At 40.4% G+C, this 20,062-nt stretch overlaps 1 protein-coding gene across 1 annotated transcript in view; it reads left to right on the top strand.

Annotated features, from left to right (window-relative positions):
- The window catches only part of ITFG1 (integrin alpha FG-GAP repeat containing 1), a 208,258-nt gene that overhangs the window by 176,435 nt on the left and 11,761 nt on the right, over positions 1–20,062 (top strand). The window contains exons 15-16 of the mRNA XM_074968663.1: positions 17,851–17,975; positions 19,644–19,726. Of these exons, the coding sequence (XP_074824764.1) occupies positions 17,851–17,975; positions 19,644–19,726 (208 nt within the window). The remainder of the gene's footprint in view (positions 1–17,850; positions 17,976–19,643; positions 19,727–20,062) is intronic.

Genomic DNA, 20,062 nt, shown 5'->3' on the forward strand with positions numbered 1-20,062 from the left:
GTATTCCCCAGAGCGAGGGCCGGCTGGGGACATTGGGGCATGGGGAGGGGTCGGTCCCTGGAGCAAGGGCCCAGTTGTGGACAATGGCATGGCGTGGGGGGTGGTCGCAGGAGAGAGTGGTTGGCCAGGGGCAATGGGGCATAGTGCAGGAGGTGTGGGGGGCAGTCCTGGGAGCAAGTGTCTGGCATGGGGCAATGGGACACGGTGCAGTGGGGGGATTGGTCCCAGGAGTAAGTGGCTGGCCAGAGGCAATGGGGCATGGCGCAGGTGGGGGAGTCAGTCCCAGGAGTGAGTGGTTAGCCAAGGGTAGTGAGGCATGGCACAAGTGGGGGAGTTGGTCCTGGGCGCAAGTGGCTGGCCAGGGGCAATGGGGGGAGTTGGTCCTAGTAGCAAGTGGCTGGCCGGGGCAATGGGGCACGGCACATGGGAGGGACGGGGTGCGGTCCCGGGAGGAAGTGGCTGGCCAGGGACAATGGAGTAGAGCACTGGGGAGGAGGGGGTCAGGATCCCTGCCTCTGCCACAGCCAGGATGAGAGCCACTTCTTCCTCTGTCCTCTTCTCTTCCTGCCCTCCAGTGGTGGCGTGGGTTACTGCACCTGACCAGACACTGTCAAGTCCCTCGCAGCTGATGCCTCCCTCCTGGTCCAGAGGTCTGTGATGAACATATTAAATAAATTAACACATTAATTGTGTTTTTAGTTAATTGCAGGTGTTAACTGCGATTGACAGCCCTAGTTGAGATATTTACTCATTTATATGTGTCCAAGATGTAGAAAAAGCAAACTTGAATGTCCTGCCTTGAATGTAAAAGCAAAATGGTGATCTATGAATTATAGAAGTCTGTTTGGGCCTACAGGCTACCAATCTGATGCTGTGTTCTACATGGTGGATCATAGCTACTAGAAAAGCCATCTGTCTTGTCAACAAGTGAAAATGAAGATAATTCTTAAAACTCAGCAATGCTTGGATATGTGGTATTGACAAACTGCTTTACACAAACATCTTTGGTCAATTAGGATTTTGGTAAATGTAACACAGCCTTTGACAAATGCAGTACTTTGTAAATGAGGAGCAAAATATACCATCTAGAAGAGGAGATTGTGTTAGATGGTCATACCATATTGTATTTACCAACATGGATTCAACTCATTTTCAATTCCTTAATATAGTGACTTTCACATTTTAGTTAGTTCAAAAGCTACACAATAGTGTAATACTAAGTTTTCAGTCAATCTGAATGTATATTAATAGACTTAAAACAAAAAGGTGGATTATGACATAATAGATATGAAAGTATGTAGTTGGTTAGGTAAGAAATGTAATTATTTAAGGGTAACTACACCTCACCATCCATCATTGCTTAATTGAAATCAATATAACTTTAGTATAAGAAAGGCTATTGCATTTATATTTAAAACCAACATTTTCTATTGTTCTTTTAAACAGAACTAATAAGGTGTGATATTGGATTTTTGAACTAGCCTAGTTGAACCTACATAAATGGAATTACAGTTTACAGAGTACAGATATTGTGCAATCACAGTTTAGGTAAGCCTATTTAGTGAAACATCAATAGAGCAGAATGTGTGAGTTGACTACACAGCTATTTGAAATCCTGATCCAATCCCCAATAGCAAAAAAAACCCCTCAGAATAGCAAGATACACCAATGAATCTGTCGTCCCTTTTTAATTTATTCTTTTCATTTTTCATTTAAAATGGAACCAATTGTCGGGCATTACAGCTTAGCATGAGGCACAGCCAAGGGCCATTAAGCTTACAGAGACTAAACATCCCCACAGAGGGAACAGAGCAGAAAGATCTAGCTTCAGATTTAATAGAAAGGGGAGGTGCTCTTGCTGTTTGTGTAGAAGAGGAGTTTGCATTCTACATTAGAGTCAAGATTTTAAAAATAACTTGTGACTGAGTGCCTCAATTTTTGGATACCCAAGTTGAGATGTTTTTAAGAGACCTGATTTTCAGAGAGAGTGATTAGGAACCCCAAATCAGTGGTCATTTCTTAAAATCTTATATTTTGGTGACTAATTGAAATAAAGTTGCTTGAAGTGTTTTCCCCCTCCCAAGCCTTTTGAAACAATAACCTAAGCTGGAATCCTATAGTTCAGGATATTAGAATTAAAAAGCTCTGTTTAAGAGATTAGACCATTATTTGAGTAATAGAATTAGTCCAGTTAGGGTTGCCAACCCTCCAGGATTGTCTTGGAGTTTTCAGGAATTAAAGATGAATTTTTAATCAAAGATTGTCATGAGATGAAATGTCCAGCAATATGTCCAATCAAAACTGGCAACTCTAGCTCCAGTATTGCCCATGCTTGCTGTTTTATGGTGATCATAATGATGTTTGCAAACTTGTGTAGGTTTTTATCCAAGATGGCCACCATCTCCCAGTATTGTAAATGAGACTGAAGCACCCAGCTGCCCTCAAAGAAAATAGTGGCCTTTTTAGTTCTCATGTGAGAGCCAGACTGGGGTCAGTGACTGTGGAGGTGCTGTCAGTGAGACTGAAGAGGCAACAGGGAAAGGAGTATGTTAGGAAACTAGACAGGATACTGAGGAATGAGGACTATGGGAAGCAGGAGGGAGATTGAGATGAGTTTAGGGGGAACAGGAGACAGACTGAGGGGGATGCAGGGAAATATGATATGGCAGAGCAGGAGAATGTGATGGGTATGAGACTGAGAAGAAAGAGGGGAAAGAAAGAGGGTAGGTGGGGAACAGTACATTTGGGGTAGAGCAGGCCAGGTGCATATGAGTGAGGCAGTTCCCCATGCTTCAGTAGATATAAGAAGTTAAGTGAAACAGAGTCCTACTTTTTTGTGCGTGCATTGAAGGATTAATTAAGAACCTGAGATTATCACACACAAATTGGGGTTTGGCAGCTTCCCCCTCAGGTGAAAAAAATCAAAAAGCAGATAAAAGCAAAAACAAAAAACTTAATTACAATCTCATGTTTTAAGGTGGTCTTTTGATTTTGGGGGCCTGACTCAAGATTGTTGAATGCTTGCGGTTGTTGATACTATTAGTTTAAAAAAGTAATTGGCCCCTCAAAACAGATAACAGGGGAGAAGATATTATATCAACAATACACGATGCTTATGCTCAGTACTGGAGGTTATTTACAAACAATTTTTTACAAATGATATTGTACAATCATAACAGAAGATTTTTATTACTACTTGTATACTCTGCCCTCTTACTATTCTTTGCTAGTCTATGAACCTGTGTCACTTTTATTGGTGGCCTATAACTTTAGAACAATTTAATTGCACTAGTCGTTCTTCTTGCCCAAGGATCTGCAGATTGAGTAACCTTTTCAGGCTACTTTCTATAGCATTGTAAAATTAGAATGAGTATTTTGTATTGTTTGTTTGTTTTACTATCTGAAAGTAAATTAGTGGATTTTGTATCTGAAATGTCATCTTTAATCAACAGAGGAAATTTTCACTATTGTGAAAATTTAATAAGTCAAAGAAATTTCACCCGACTGCTTTCATAATCGCAGTAGTACTAATTTACGTAATAAAGAATAGCCAGCTTGATATCTCTGGCAGAGGTGCTAGTGATCTAGGTGATGAAGCTGAACAAAATCTCAGAAGTATGGTGAAGTCACTACTAGGGACAGGACAGACATTTTCTACATATCGCTTGCTCATTCATGAAGCAGCAGTAGTGTCTATCTCAGAAGCTCTGTTTTAGAGTAGCAGCCATGTTAATCTGTATCCGCAAAAAGAACAGGAGTACTTGTGGCACCTTAGAGACTAACAAATTTATTTGAGCATAAGCTTTCGTGGGCTACAGCCCACTTCATCAGATGCATACAGTGGAAAATACAGTAGGACGATTTTATATACACAGAGAACATGAAACAGCAGGTGTTACCATGTACACTATAACAAGAGTGATCAGTTAAAGTGAGCTATTACCAGCAGGAGAGAAAAAAAAACCTTTTGTAATGATAATCAAGATGGGCCATTTCCAGCAGTTGACAAGAACGTGTGAGGAACAGTAGGGGGGGAAAATAAACATGGGGAAATAGTTTTACTTTGTGTAGTGACCCATCCACTCCCAGTCTTTATTCAAGCCTAATTTAATGGCCTCCAGTTTGCAAATTAATTCCAATTCAGCAGTCTCTCATTGGAGTCTGTTTCTGAAGTTCTTTTGTTGTAATATAGCGACTTTTAGGTCTGTAATCAAGTGACCAGGGAGATCGAAGTGTTCTCTGACTGGTTTTGGAATGTTACAATTCTTCACGTCTGATTTGTGTCCACTTATTCTTTTACATAGAGACTGTCCAGTTTGGCCAATGCACATGGCAGAGGGGCATTGCTGGCACATGATGGCATATATCACATTGGTAGATGTGCAGGTGAATGAGCCTCTGATGGTGTGGCTGATGTGGTTAGGTCCTATGATGGTGTCCCTTGAATAGATATGTGGACACAGTTGGCAACGGGCTTTGTTGCAAGGATAGGTTCCTGGGTTAGTGTTTTTGTTGTGTGGAGTGTGGTTGCTGGTGAGTATTTGCTTCAGGTTGGGGGGCTGTCTGTAAGCAAGGACTGGCGTGTTTCCCAAGATCTGTGAGAGTGATGGGTCATCCTTCAGGATAGGTTGTAGATCCTTGATGATGCACTGGAGAGGTTTTAGTTGGGGGCTGAACGTGATGGCTAGTGGCATTCTGTTACTTTTTTTGTTGGACCTGTCCTGTGGTAGGTGACTTCTGGGTACTCTTCTGGCTCTGTCAATCTGTTTCTTCACTTCAGCAGGTGGGTATTGTAGTTGTAAGAACGCTTGATAGAGATCTTGTAGGTGTTTGTCTCTGAGGGGTTGGAGCAAAAGCAGTTGTATTGTAGAGCTTGGCTGTAGACAATGGATCATGTGGTGTGGTCTGGATGAAAGCTGGAGGTTTCTAACCCCCAACTTCTTGCCTGAAGGATGAGTGGCATGTTCATAACCTTTTGGAATGGAGAGTGGCCTAGGTTTAGGATAGGGCAAATGGAGCTAGAGGAATCCATATAAAGATACTGTGGGAGTATTGCAATAGTTAAATAAATAAATAAATAAATTAAATATCAGCTTTTAGATCTAATTAAAACTTTTTATATTTTAATTGGAGAAGCAACACATACTAGGAATGACTCAGAACTGCAAAAAGCTGTAACAGCTTACTAAAACAGTGCTTTCAATAATTTCCCTTTATTTACTTTTTAATCTTTGATTCAAGTTCTTGCAGCCGTATCACTGAGACACACATTTGTCATTTCAAACAAATAGTTTGCAATTCTAAATTCTAAAAAAATGAGAATATGCAAATAAAATGTAATAAGTGTCTACCAAATCCTTTATGACTCTAATATATAAATCCAACAGAGGATTTAAATGCAACACATCAAATATTTGAAACCTGCGAACTTGTATAAGATACTTTTTATTTTAAGTAATTTTTTTTAAATCAGGAGAGTTGTCAGCGACTTAAAAAAATAAGGTCAAGCTAAACTGTATCAGACCATTAAACCATTAAGTCCTGTATCTTAGTTCCAGTATTGGCTAATGTCTGATGCTCTTAAAGGAAAGCAAAAGAAATTAAATAATAAGGCACCTACCCACTTCCTCAAGATTGTGCAGAGGAAAACATTCCTTCTTGATCTTTGCAAATGATCAATTTACACTCTGAAGCAAAAAATTTGATTTCCCTAATTTTAACACGCATAAAGACAAATGTTATTAGCCATGAAATTATCCAGCATTTTTTAAAACCCAGCTATAGTATCTGATTCTCTAACCACCTTAAGGCTGACTATACATTGTGTGTGGTATTTCCTTTTATTAATTTTAACTGACATTAATTTCCTTTTTGTGTGATGGAACAGAGTAAGAAAAGGAGGGCCTGCTCAGTTCCAGTTTCCTCATAATCCTAAATATCTCAACCAAATCCCCCTTTAACAGTTCTCCTTTAAATGCTAAATATCCTAGTATTACAGTATCTCAGTTTCCTTTCTGAAAAGTCCTGTAGAATTTAATAGTGATGAAACTAAATAAGGTTTTAAAGAAAATATTGTGAAACCATATAGAATGATTAGTTATATCAGTGAAAACCCCTTTTATGGACTTACCTTCAATCAATTTAGCCTACATTGGTTTTTTTAATTAATTAAGCTAAATTGATTTTAGGTACTTATATGGCACCAATTACGATTGTATCTGAGTGCCTTATCTTTAATGTATTCATCCTCCCTACATGCCTGTGAGTAGAGAATTAATCCTGTTCTAGATGGGGAACTGAAGCATAGAGAGACTAAGTAACTGCCCCAGATCAAACAGGAAGCCTGTGGCAAAGAAGGGACTTGAACTGAGATCTCCCCAGTCAGATGGTAGCACCCTAACCAGTGGACCATCCTTCCTCCCTGAGGTGAAAGATGCTCAGGCTCCTCAGCTAACACCTCCTAGCTAGTGAGAAGATGACACTGAGCTGAGTATTAGATTCCCCAAATCCTCAGAGTTCAAGAACGTTGGAGTGCATTTAACATAAATTAATTTAGGGCCCTCTAATCTAAACCAATAGTAGCAGTACAAGGGGTCTCCAATGATAACTAAATCATTGTGTACCAATTTAACTAAATCTGTTTAGAAACTATGTGTAGACCAGTCCATACTTCTGCTGCACAATGGCTGGATGCCTCTGAAATCTTTCCACAAAGGATTCCAAATTTACAAGTAATTACAGATCCGTAATATACATGGTAACTTGAGGTTTCGGTTGGTTTGTTTTTGTGGCTGTTGTGTTTTTAATCATTCAGATGTTTCTGGTAAAGAGCTTCCTCCTTCTCCCTTAGTTTTCTGGCTGATCCAGAGTATCTCACTGCACAGTGACTTAAATGTGCATTGAAAGCAGGTTGTGGCCACTCTGCATTTTCACAGCTATATTGCACTACAGAAAATTCTATCTAGAGAGCCTGACAATTCCCATAAAAGGTCAGGTTAGCTTTTAGAGAAGTGGATAGTGCAGGCCTGGCACCATCCCTCATTTAAGCAAAAGAAATGGGAGGAGAATTCTAGAGATTGAATAGGAGTAAGAACCAAAAAAAAAAAAAAAAAACAGGCGAGAAGAGTTTGAAGGAGGAGAGAGATTGTGTGTAAAACATGGAGATGGAACTGAGGAAAAGAGCGAGAGAGTACATAGTGAGTAAAAGAGAAGCAGAAGGGCAAGAAAATAGAGTAACAAGAACAGAGGGAAAGGGATGGAGCTGGAGAGGAAGAAAAAGGGCAGATAATTTAGAAAAGAAAGCAGCAAGAGACCTTAAAATTATCTCTCTCTTTCATATATGCCAGTACCTCTTTCCAGGTAAGAAAGTTCCTTTAAACCTGTTGTAGGTAAGGACTAAATTTATAGGTTCAAACTAAACCCATAAAACCAGTTATAAACTGATAGAAGAGAGTCCACACTTAAGTCGCACTGATTTAACTAAAATGATCTAAGTTAAACCAGTGCATCTTCTATTAATACAAGCCCTTCGTGAAAGTGAGTGAAGTCTTAGGTTTATTTCAATGGTAACCTCTTAAAGATCCTATTTGAGATCACAGAATTCCCAGCCTCTTCAGAGCTGGAGCCCTGAACGATTGAAGGAAGGATTCAGGGTACATTCTAGGTCTTACAAGGTTTTCTGTTTTATGACACAAGCAGTAGGAAAGGCAAGATAGTTTACTGATTAGAAAAGGAAAGAGTAAGCAAATAAGGTTTGTTTAACAGTGTATCTAAGACCTGATTCTGCCATTTACTCATGTTGAGTAGTATCCTACCTCTTGAATAGTCCTACTGAAAGCAGGGAGAGTACCTGTGGAGTAAGACACTACTCAACTTTGAGTAACATTGGCAAAATTGGGCTATAATTTGGAAGTTCTGTTGTTAAAAGCCATAATAAAGACTTCCTAATGTTTTAAATGAACTCAGTATATTTTCTGTATTTTTCCTGCCTTTTTCCCAATAAATGGGAATTAAAGTAAATGTCAATACATTTTCCAGTGATTATGAATATGGCAATTTGGTGACTGACTGGACTTAAGTAAAATGTTTCAATTTCTGTTATCTTTGGACAAGAAGCAGCAGAGTGAACAATTTTTCTTAATAAATAGTTGCTTTTATATGTAATTTAGTGGACTTGTTTCCTTAGCATAATAATGCATTTAACATACCTACATTTATAACAGGTGATTGAAAGCATAAATCCCAGTTAAATATTTCAGCTTTTATATTTTAATTATCCGGTGGTGCAGACTATAGACGTTCAATAAAAATAATTTAAAATATGTCTCATTTCAAAGAACTTATAAAATACTACAACACAACCATACCTCATTAAAGAAATACTGTGGCTTAAAAAACATTTGTGTAGAAAACTGACTGTTAAATTACCTATCCTATTTCAATGTATTTAACTCAAATTAAAGTTCATGTCCCCTTTTTATAGGAAAACATTGCAGCTCTAAAATACCTGTAATAAAGAAAAGGATACTCCAGAGGTTTAAACAGAGACCTTAGTTTCAAAACAGCATTTTATTATTTCCAAACTAAAAAATCTTCATTAATTTAGACTTCAGATTGTTCAAGTGAATTTCCCATATCCGCAGTCAGTAAAATTCAAGAAACTCACTGTTTCAGACCAACCTCAGCTCACACATTACGCCCACAATAATTGGAGTTCCCAGCATCACAATACATTCCCTTTTAGTTGCAACATAGAACTATCCACAGTGTACGCATCCAATTGATCTTGGATGCTTTGGTTTCGCCAGCTGATAAGATCTGCACTAGATAATACAAAAATTAATATGTGGCTCAGATAGACAAACAAGGATTTAGTTGAGGTAAAGTGATGTTTGCAGAGAAACAAAAGAAACACCCTGTACTCCTTCCTCACCCCAGAAAAAGGGAATTACAGATCTACAAATTAAATGTTCAGATATAACCATCAGACAGCGTTGTAAGTATCAGAATAGCTAGCTATTGACTGCATTTTTGTGCATAGAGCTGCTGTAATCACTCCATAGTTCAGTGGACTCCATCAACTTGAAAATCACATTTCCATCTGAAAATTTAACTGCTATGTTATGATTCTTGTAACCCTTAGCAGTAACTTAACAGGTTCCTACTCGACAGGTCTCCTCTTCCAGGAATTGTAGGGCAGTAGGGGACTTCTTGACATTGTAGCTCTTGAGGAAGGGGTTACAGGGAGCCTGGAGACAGTTCAAAGAGACACACCCACCATAGGATTCACCTGACCTTTATGGCTCCTCCAAGATCTCATTCAGGGAGTTGATTCCCCCTACTCATTCTGCAAGGCAGCAAATACCCCAGCAGGGAACAAGTCGGGGAAACTCCAACAGAGACCAAGACCCCTGTCCATCCTGGAACACAAGCCCCTGTGATGTCTTACCCTGGCAAAGTATTTCTTCTCAGCCTTCCCTCACATTGCACCAGATTATCTGGAGGGGTTGGGGAAGGAGGAAGCCACAAAGTGTGCCTTTCTCTCTTCCCTCTTGGGCATCTCAGAAGTCGTCATAAGCAGTCTCTACAGGAAGCTGCTTCTGGCCCCAACCCTATGATTATGTAGGAGCCTGCTGGGAAGAAGGGGACTTCTGCCTGAAAGTGGGAAGAGAAATTAATAATTTAGGGGGTGCGAAAATGCAAAATTAAACAAAATTTCAAGAACCAAGATGAACCACTTACATTACCCTCACGTTTTAAAAACAGTGATGTCAGTAAGTAGAACTTCACTTTAGTGATCAAATATAATCTCAGGAAATACATGATGACTTCTCTTACATCACTATAATGTTCCCAAGAAAGTAACTTGATAAAACCCAATACTATATTTTAATAGAAATTAGAAATGGATCTTCCTCAGTTAAATCTGAGAGTTGAGAATCCCATCCCTGGAACTCTTATTTCTTGCATTTGTACTAATAATATTACCATCATACTAGAAACTGCCAGCCGCAATGAATTAATATGCCTAAAACTTTAGGTACCATCTTTAAGGCAAGATCCCCCTAATTAGACAGAGAGAGAGAGAGAGACTGAGAAAAGTATTTGGCCTATTCGCTAATTGAAAAAATTGTTTTTTTCCTGTGATGTGCAAATGTGAACTTATAAATAGATATCTGACAGGTTTGGTTCCTGGTGATATTCAACTTTGTGATGAAAGCTCAATCCCAAAATGATAAATAATACCACTCACATTCTGAGTCTCAAAATTTTCCTCCCGTGTATCTTTCTGAGATGGCTGTTAAGCCTTTCTGGATTTTACCGTTTTCTCACTCTACATTCTCACACTCTACAAGAGAGATCCTCTTTGTAATGCAGTACTAGAAGAAAAACCTCTTTCTCACTGAAATATTGTAGAACCTGAGCCCATAAAGAATAAGTATAGGGATGCTGTGCCAGCGTTGGACTTCGAAACAGTAAATATTTATGGAGGAAAAAAAACATTCAAGGCTGCGTTTGGGGAGTTACTATACTTCCCCATCTTGAATAAAATAGACTGCAGTTATTTTCTGATACAAATGCTGATACAGCCACAAAAGCATATGTCAGTAGTTTTCAGAGAGAAAAGTGAAAATTGGTTGACATTAGTTTCTAGGAATTTCCATATGTATTATATACACTACTGTCTTATCTACAGTTACTGATAATTCATGTCCCTTTCCACTCATGTCAGGGTTCCTTCCCCACTCTTAACTCTAGGGTAGAGATGTGGGGACCCACATGAAAGACCCCCTAAGCTTATTCTTACCAGCTTAGGTTAAAAACTTCCCCAAGGTACAAACTTTGCCTTGTCCTTGAACAGTATGCTGCCACCAGTTGTCATGGAGTCCCCGGATGATGCTGTGGAACTGCTCCCTACGAAGCCAGGCAGGACTCTGGTGAAGTCTCCTGTCTGTGAGCAGACTGTCTCCAGGGCAAACCGCTCACTAAGGTCACTGCTTTGAAAAAAGGCATTGATACACATCACTGCTGAGTTTTTGGACTTGTTAAGGTTACAGATAAATTACTCAAAATATAAGAAGATCCTAATCCTACAGTAGGTATTGCAGAGCGTTGTGCATGGTCCCAGTGAACACCTTTCTTCTAACAGCCAAGGCTATAGCATCTTAGTCCTAAGAGGAAAACATAAATTTTCAAAGCACAAATGGTCTCCACAATAGACATGTTCTTATGGTTATATTATATACCTCAACAATACTTGATATTTCTATGGCACATCAAAAGACATTCTTGGAGGAAAGTGTGGTTGCCATTTCTTTCAAAGTGCCCTCAGAGCCCCACAAATCTCCTTATTTCCCATTTTACACCCCCTTAAGTTTCCCTTGCCATCTGACAGAGATGGGGTTGGTACTGTTCTCACTGCAACCTGTCAGTGCTGGTTCTTGGTCAGTTGGAGGTGTTACCAGAGAACAGTGTGTGGTACTGTCCCTTCACAGCCCAACAGAGAATTGACTCTGAATATCAAACCAAGCACATGCTGAAGTTCTGCTACTCTTGCAGTGCGATGCCATTAATCAAAAATCCAGAATATAAATAGCTTATTCAAGTACCAGGCTTTCCGCAAACTGACTTAAAGTAGAGGGATTCATAATTAATGCTATGGTGTTATCCTTAGAACACTCACTGTGAGCACAGATATTCTTATGCACCTATGTGTATGCTCTATACATCATAGTACAGACTCAGGCAGAAAATAGAAGTCCCTGTCTCCAGAAGTTTATAATACATAACTACATTTTGTTATATACTGTTGTATGCATGTTTTTTGTGTGGACACATTTCTTTAGCTGCTAGTATCCAAAAGAAGATCAAAAGGAAAATTATCATTAAGCAGTATTCTTAACAGTGAGTGATTAAAAAATTGCAATTTAGAAGTTATGAGCACACAAAATACTTGGCCCTAATACTAATACAGTGCCTCAGTTCATGTTAGTAGTGTAAAATACATTATCTAAATCATCATAATAGATTATGCATTTATGTATGCGGTAGCTTACATTATTAAAGCATTCTGGTGCTTTCTAAAATCCCAAATGCAATATCATGTCACCCACATATGTGGGACTCAAGAAGACACTGCTATCAAATACACATTGGTCACTGTTTTTCTATTTTTTGCTTGTTCTGTAGTTTGTTTAATTGAAAGCAATGGATTTACAAGTATAAAAATACTGAGATAAAATCAGAGTCTTTGAAAATATTGATGGCAAAGAGTCCTGTGGCACCTTGTAGACTAACAGAGGTATTGGAGCATAAGCTTTCGTGGGTGAATACCCACGTCGTCGGATGCATGTAGTGGAAATTTCCAGAGGCAGGTATAAATATGCAAGCAAGAATCAGGGTAGGGATAACGAGGTTAGTTCAATCAGGGAGGATGAGGCCCTCGTCTAGCAGTCGAGGTGTGAACACCAAGGGAGGAGAAACTGCTTTTGTAGTTGGTTAGCCAGTCACAGTCTTTGTTTAATCCTGAGCTGATGGTGTCAAATTTGCAAATGAACTAAAGCTCAGTAGTTTCTCTTTGAAGTCTGGTCCTGAAGTTTTTTGCTGCAGGATGGCTACCTTTAAATCTGCTATTGTGTGTCCAGGGAGGTTGAAGTGTTCTCCTACAGGTTTTTGTATATTGCTATTTCTAATATCTGATTTGTGTCCATTTATCCTTTTACGTAGGGACTGTCCAGTTTGGCCAATGTACATAGCAGTAGGGCATTGCTGGCACATGATGGCATATATTACGTTGGTGGACGTGCAGGTGAATGAACCGGTGATGGTGTGGCTGATCTGGTTAGGTCCTGTGATGGTGTCGCTGGTGTAGATATATGGACAGAGTTGGCATCAAGGTTTGTTGCATGGATTGGTTCCTGAGTTAGAGTTACTATGGTGCGGTATGTAGTTGCTGGTGAGAATATGCTTCAGGTTGGTGGGTTGTCTGTGGGCGAGGACTGGCCTGCCTCCCAAGGCCTGTGAAAGTGAGGGATCATTGTCCAGGATGGGTTGTAGATCACTGATGATGCGTTGGAGAGGTTTTAGCTGAGGACTGTATGTGATGGCCAGTGGAGTTCTGTTGGTTTCTTTCTTGGGCTTGTCTTGCAGCAGGAGGCTTCTGGGTATTCGTCTGGCTCTGTTGATCTGTTTCCTTATTTCCTCATGTGGGTATCATAGTTTTGAGAATGCTTGGTGAAGATCTTGTAGGTGTTGGTCTCTGTCTGAGGGGTTGGAGCAAATGCAGTTGTACCTCAGCGCTTGGCTGTAGACAATGGATCGTGTGGTGTGTCCGGAATGGAAGCTGGAGGCATGAAGGTAGGCATAGCGGTCAGTGGGTTTTCGGTATAGGATGGTAGTAACGTGACTGTCACTTATTTGCACCGTGGTGTCCAGGAAGTGGATCTCCCGTGTAGATTGGTCCAGGCTGAGGTTGATGTTGGGGTGGAAGCTATTGAAATCGTGGTGTAATTCTTCCAGGGTTTCCTTCCCATGGGTCCAGATGATGAAGATGTCATCAATGTAGCGTAGGTAGAGAAGGGGCATGAGTGGACGAGAGCTGAGGAAGCGTTGTTCCAGGTCAGCCATAAAAATGTTGGCATATTGTGGGGCTATGCGGATGCCCATAGCGGTGCCACTGATCTGGAGGTATATATTGTCACCAAATTTGAAATAATTGTGCGTGAGGATAAAGTCACAGAGCTCAGCAACCAGTTGTGCTGTGACATTGGAAGGGATACTGTTCCTGACAGCTTGTATTCCATCTGTGTGTGGGATGTTTGTGTAGAGAGCCTCTACATCAATGGCTAGGTGGCTAGGATGGTGTTTTCTGGAAGATCACCAATGCATTGTAGTTTTCTCAGGAAATCAGTGGTGTCACGGAGGTAGCTGGGAGTGCTGGTGGTGTAGGGTCTGAGTAGAGAGTCCACATATCCAGACAGTCCTTCAGTGAGAGTGCCAATGCCCGAGATGATGGGGGCATCCGGGATTTCCAGGTTTGTGGATCTTGGGTAGTAGATAGAATAACCCCACTTGGGGCTCTAAGGGTATGTTAACCTGTTCCTGTGTTAGTGTAGGGAGTGTCCTGTGTAGATGGTGCAGTTTCTTAGTGTATTCCTCAGTGGGATCTGAGGAAAGTGGCCTATAGAAATTGATATTGGAGAGTTGTCTGGCAGCCTCCTTTTGGTAGTCAGACCTGTTCATGATGACAACAGCACCTCCTTTATCAGCCTCTTTGATGTCAGGGTTGTTTCTGAGGCTGTGGATGGCATTGCGTTCTGCACGACTTAGGTTATGAGGCAAGCGATGTTGTTTTTCCACAATTTCTGCCTGTGCACGTCAGCGGAAGCATCCTATGTATAGGTCCAGACTGTCATTTCGACCCTCAGGAGGAGTCCATGTGGAGTAATTCTTCTTGTGCTGTTGGTGGGACGGTATCTGTATATCAGTGTGCTGTTCACTGTTATCTTGAAAGTGTTCTTTGAGTTGGAGACGGCGAAAGTAGGCTTCCAGATCACCGCAGGACTGTATCATGTTTGTGGGGGTGGTGGGGCAGAAAGAGAGTCCCCAAGATAGGACAGACTCTTCTGCTGGGCTGAGAGTGTAGCTGGATAGATTGACGATATTGCTGGGTGAGTTAGGGGTACCACTGTTGTGGCCCCATGTGGCAGGTAGGATTTTAGATTGCTTACAGTCCCTTTTCCTTTGTCAAGAGGTGAAGTGTGTAATGTAGATCTCCTGTCTTATTTTAGTAAAGTCCGTTTGTATGGAAGGTTGGTTATTTATGAGAGTCTCCAGGTTGGAGAGCTCTTTTTTGATGTTTTCCTGTTTGTTGTATAGGATGCTGATCAGGTGGTTCCTCAGTTTCTTTGATAGTGTGTGGCATAATCTCTCACTGTGGTCTGTGCAATAAGTAGATAGCAATGGATTTTTCACCTTCAGTCCATTTGGTATGATGTCCATCCGTTTGCATTTGGAAAGGAAGATGATATCTGTCTGTACTTGTGCAAGTTTCTTCATGAGGTTGATGGATTTCCACTCCATACGGCTAAATGCAGTGCCTTGCATGGTGTTAAGTATCAGAAGGGTAGCCGTGTTAATCTGGATCTGTAAAAGCGGCAAAGAGTCCTGTGGCAAATATTGAGTTAGCCACCCTTATGTTTTGGAAAAATGTCCACTTCTTAGATTTGTGAACACAATTATGCTCAAAATCTGAAAAGAAATTAAATCCTGTTACAAAAAATCTATTTTTTTTAAATAATCATTTTCTTTTTTTCTCAGCCTGTGTATTCATTTGTCATATTAAAGATGTCATATGTAGTTTATTTATTTATTTAGGAACAAACATTTTAATATTTTTTTTATTTAGTGTTGTGGTATCCTTGATAAATACTATAATTCATTCATCCTTATTACAGTAGAGTTAATTGCAATTTCTGCCTGACTGATATTTGGGATTCCCAACCAAGAATACAAAAATGCAGTTTCATTTTAATAGATAATTTTTAAACTCCACAATTTGCACATTTAAACCATGTAGTATGAAATGATATCCATGAACTCCCAGCTGTCTAAGAAAAGGTCATAACACGGTAGCATCTTAAATCTGTGGCAGTCATCACGAGTCCTACCCCCTTGTACAATGTAATATAAGCCTTACAAGCTGAAGAGCTCTAAGGCAAGCTGGCAATTCAAGACAATAGTCACTGGGCCTATGGTACCCTCCCTAGGGAAAAAAAGTTAAACTTCAAGTTAAAATATACATGATGCGAGGCCCTGGATATTTGGAGGTATTTGGTTTTCAGCCTTGCAAAGGGACCCAGGGATGTCCTGCCCAAACTGGTAGAGACTCCGTAGCTGCAGGGAAACTGGGGGTCCATCCTGTGAGTCTCAGAACACCACACTTCTGTGTTCCCTCTCCGTCATGCAGCAGAGGTCACTTAGGTACCATGCCATGGTTGAATTCTACTTTCCGTATGAACATAGCTGGAAAATAGAAACTCAGAAGTGACTGTCAAAGTCATTGCTGCGGTAAGCAGCAGCAAATCCAGCAGATATGTCGTCTTGGCTCGATGTGGAGCACACTGTAAAGAGTGGCTGCTCTTCAGCTGAGTTCCCCAAAAATCTGGTTTCCCCAAATGTAAAAAGTGTGACATGGGTATCTTAAATCAGCTTCCCACTTCTTTAGGCATGTATACAAATTATGTTGTGTTTCAGCATCTTGACTTGGGCTGAACTTACCTTCTGCCTTTAATTGGAGCAGCTCTAATGCTGCTGACAGCTCCTGTGAAATTTCCACACCTTGGATTGAAACCTAGCTCATTTAAATCAATTAGATTCTGATCCAGTTTTTTCCCCCACCCCCTTAACTGAACTATACTTTGAGCTAAAATAAGAAACAAAACTAGTTGGTTATTTGAAAACATGCTCTTCAAAGATAGTCTGGTTCCTTTCTAAGCCCTTATCTCTACAAAAGTGTATCCATGTTTTTAACTTTAAGTTTAGAAATTTTTTTTTCTGTAATAAAGCTGAGTTCAGCTGTACCTGATGCAAGATCAGGGCTTACGGCATTGCCCCATCAGAGGATAAGCAATGAAGGCTTTGTCCACCCTAGTAAAATTACATATCACTGACAACTCGTGTCAACAAGGGATGCAGCTAAACGCTAAACAGAGTGACAGCCCAATACAAACTGAAATTAAAATGAAAGTGTTCAATTGCTTTAAACATTCCAGGGTCATAAAGTCAACAGTGTTTCAGAATCCATAAAATTAAAATAGAAAACATGTCAGAATATCTTGATCTCTTTGCTCTCAAGTTTTACCATCCTGCCAATAATTACTTCCCTTGGTGGTGGAGTATATTTATTTTTGTCTAAGAAAGGACTGCAGGGATTGAATTATGTTATAATAATTCCTGCCTAGTTGCATAAATAGAACTCAGCCTGCGGCCTCCTACTCTAACATATAAGGTGTGAATTATTGCACCCAAAATTCACAACCTGTCATGTCTTATTGCTTAATTTGAGATACTTGATTTAAAATATAACCTATCAGAGCATGTCAAAGCAGTGCAAGAATTTGACACTCAAATTCCTGTTTAAAAAAAAATTGTGAAAACTATTTCTCACACTTTGAAAACTTACCTCATGTTGTCACCGGCCAGTCCCCTTCTCCAGGTTGAAATTATTTCTGTTATCCTGGTGAAGGGCTGAAGTGGCTTTATTGTTTATCTTGTTCCTGTTATGGAAACAATAAACAAATCCTTTAATAAGGGGCTTTTTAGAAAACAAAGGATCCACACTTGATCCAAGTTAGTATATGCTGTAGAAGTGCTTGTAGAAGATGAAAAGATTGTAAGAGATTTTGCTAAAATGCAGTAAGTAATATATCTGGAGATCATATGTTGTTAATGAATCTAAAGCTAGCTAAGAAAAATGTGTATCTTTTTCATGCTTTCAGTTAATGGAAAATGGTTCTTTGTGTTCAGTTGTTTATAATTATCTATTATCAATGGAGCCAATTTCTACCCTGGCTTGCAATTAATGTAACTCAGGTTTAAATCAGAGGAAAATTTGGTCTACAGTATACATTTGGTGGCTAGTTCTGAAATTGTTAGTGGAATAAGTTTATTCTTCATGTTGAATGCCCACAGATTATTTGGAAATGCAGGATCTGTCACTTAAGAACAGATTATTGTATTGTTTACTTATAATTTTTAAAACATTATTATTACTGCAGTCAAAACATGTTATTGTGATGAAAGTCTTAAGCAGTAGATTCACTACACCTTTTTTTTTTAATTAAATTCTAGCTGGACAACTTAGCCAGTCAGCTCATTTCGCTCTCCAGTTGCCTTACAATGTGCTAGGTTTGGGACGCAGTGCTAATTTCCTTGATCACTTATATGTTGGCATTCCTCGTCCTTTAGGAGAAAAGGTAAGTTGAGATTTATAATGGGTGAACTATTTTTTCTGGTATTTTCCTTGCCCAATGAAGTTTGGGGGGTGCTGTTCTTAGGACTGTTCTCTTTCAGAACTCAGAATTATAAAGAAACATTTTTAATGGGTATTGAAAACGGTTTGCTGAAGACTACTGTGTGTCCATTTTCTCCAGCGTATAGTTTAACTCTTTAGCCTCTGAAGTAAACAAGAAAACAAAAATATCACTCATGAGAAAAACAGAGAAGTACACGTTTGTGTGCTGTTTGCATAGAAAAATAGAGCTGGTTTATATTAATAACATTTCAGTTTGCTCTAAGAATCCAATTATTATGCCAGCAACCACACTAATTTATATTGTAATCCCATCAGATCTCCCCAGGTGGATGAGGCCCACATGGCTCAGTACTTGGCTGGGAAACACCCAAGAATTCCAGGGTAGGGCAGGAAAACAATGTCTGTCACCTGTTGAATCACCTGCTTCCCTCTGAATTGGTATTGTACTCTTTACCAGCATGGTGCAAGGGGAACGGTTCTGCTGGAGGAACCTTCCTGCTGATGAAATGTGAAACCACGATCCTGACAACTTGTGGTGATGAAAGGTCTCACAATGCTATTTTTAAAAATAGGACTGTTTACTCCAGTGTCCTGACTACATTTGGATAATTAAATTCTGCCTATATAAAATTTCCCTACTGAATCAGTTGGATATAATATTCTCAGAGGTGAAAGTAAGCTGGTACGCCCCGGTATGGCATACCGACAAGAGCCGGTGCGCCGTACCAGGGTGGATCGACTTCTCCAGGCGCAATTTAAAGGGCCTGCAGCTCCCAGCAGTGTCTGGAGCCCCCGGCCCTTTAAATTGCTGCCAGAGCCCCACTGCCGGAGCCCTGGGGTAGCAGCGGTGGGGCTGGGGTGGCGATTTAAAGGGCCCGGGGCCGTAGCGGTGGCCAAGCCCTGGGCCCTTTAAATCGTCCCCAGAGCCCCGCCACCGTCGCTTCCCCAGGGCTCCAGCAGGCTCCAGGGACAATTTAAAGGGCCGGGGCGGTAGTGGCAGCCGGAGCCCCGTCCCCGGAGCCCTGCTGCCGGAGCCCTGGCGAAGCGGTGACGGGGACGATTTAAAGGGCCCAGAGCTCCGGCCGTCGCTACCGCCCAGGACCCTTTAAACCGCTTCTAGAGCCCCTGGCTGCCGCTGTTACCCTGGGGAGGGGGAAGGAAGCACTTGCCGGTATAGGGTGGGCCGGAGCTGGCTCTGACCTCCCCCAGCCCCGCCCCTTCCGGGGGCCACAGCAGGCCCCAGCCCAGTAAGTCCCTAGACTTACTTTCACCCCTGCGTATTCTTCACTTCCTGCTCTAAACTGGAGTGCTAATGTGCACTTTTTAAACACTGCCATGGTTCACCTCAGACATTGTGGTATTTCAGTGGTGGATGAAGTGATCCTTGTGTATCATTTTTATTCAGTTTGTAAATTGCTTTGGGATCTTTTAGGATAAAAAAATCTTTATATTAATGTTAGAGAATCATCACTATTTTTTCCTGTCTCCTGGAAAATTAACTGTTTGAGCTTTTTGTTTTTTCTTGTATAACATTAATCAGAAAAGTTCAGAATATTTAAAATTTGTATTAATTTGTAAGAAGTGGATATACCTTCATTCCTTCTTTCAGTCCATAAGAAAACAGGAATGGACAGCTATCATCCCGAACTCCCAACTTATAGTCATTCCATATCCACACAACGTTCCTCGAAGGTAATATAATTGTTTGAAGTAGATTTTGAAAATGATACTATGGATGCAGAACTGTAATTGTGTGTCATGGACTATGAATGAATGATGGTGGAATGATTATAGAAAAGGTTTAATAAAAATTCTAACAGAAAAGGTCTTTTCTTTTCATGTGCAGCTAGTTACATTTGATCATCTGAAGAGCAGATTAGCATATTCAGAACTTGGTGTGTCCGTTCAGGGCAACTGCAACTGTGTTCCCCCTTTATTGTCCATCAAGGGCAACCACTCTAGTTTCCAGACACTCCAGCTGTCACCTCTCTTGGGTGGAGACACGTTTCTCCCTCCCTTCTGACCATG

The sequence above is a fragment of the Natator depressus genome, chromosome 12 (assembly GCF_965152275.1).
Source record: "Natator depressus isolate rNatDep1 chromosome 12, rNatDep2.hap1, whole genome shotgun sequence".
Lineage (NCBI taxonomy): Eukaryota > Metazoa > Chordata > Testudines > Cheloniidae > Natator > Natator depressus.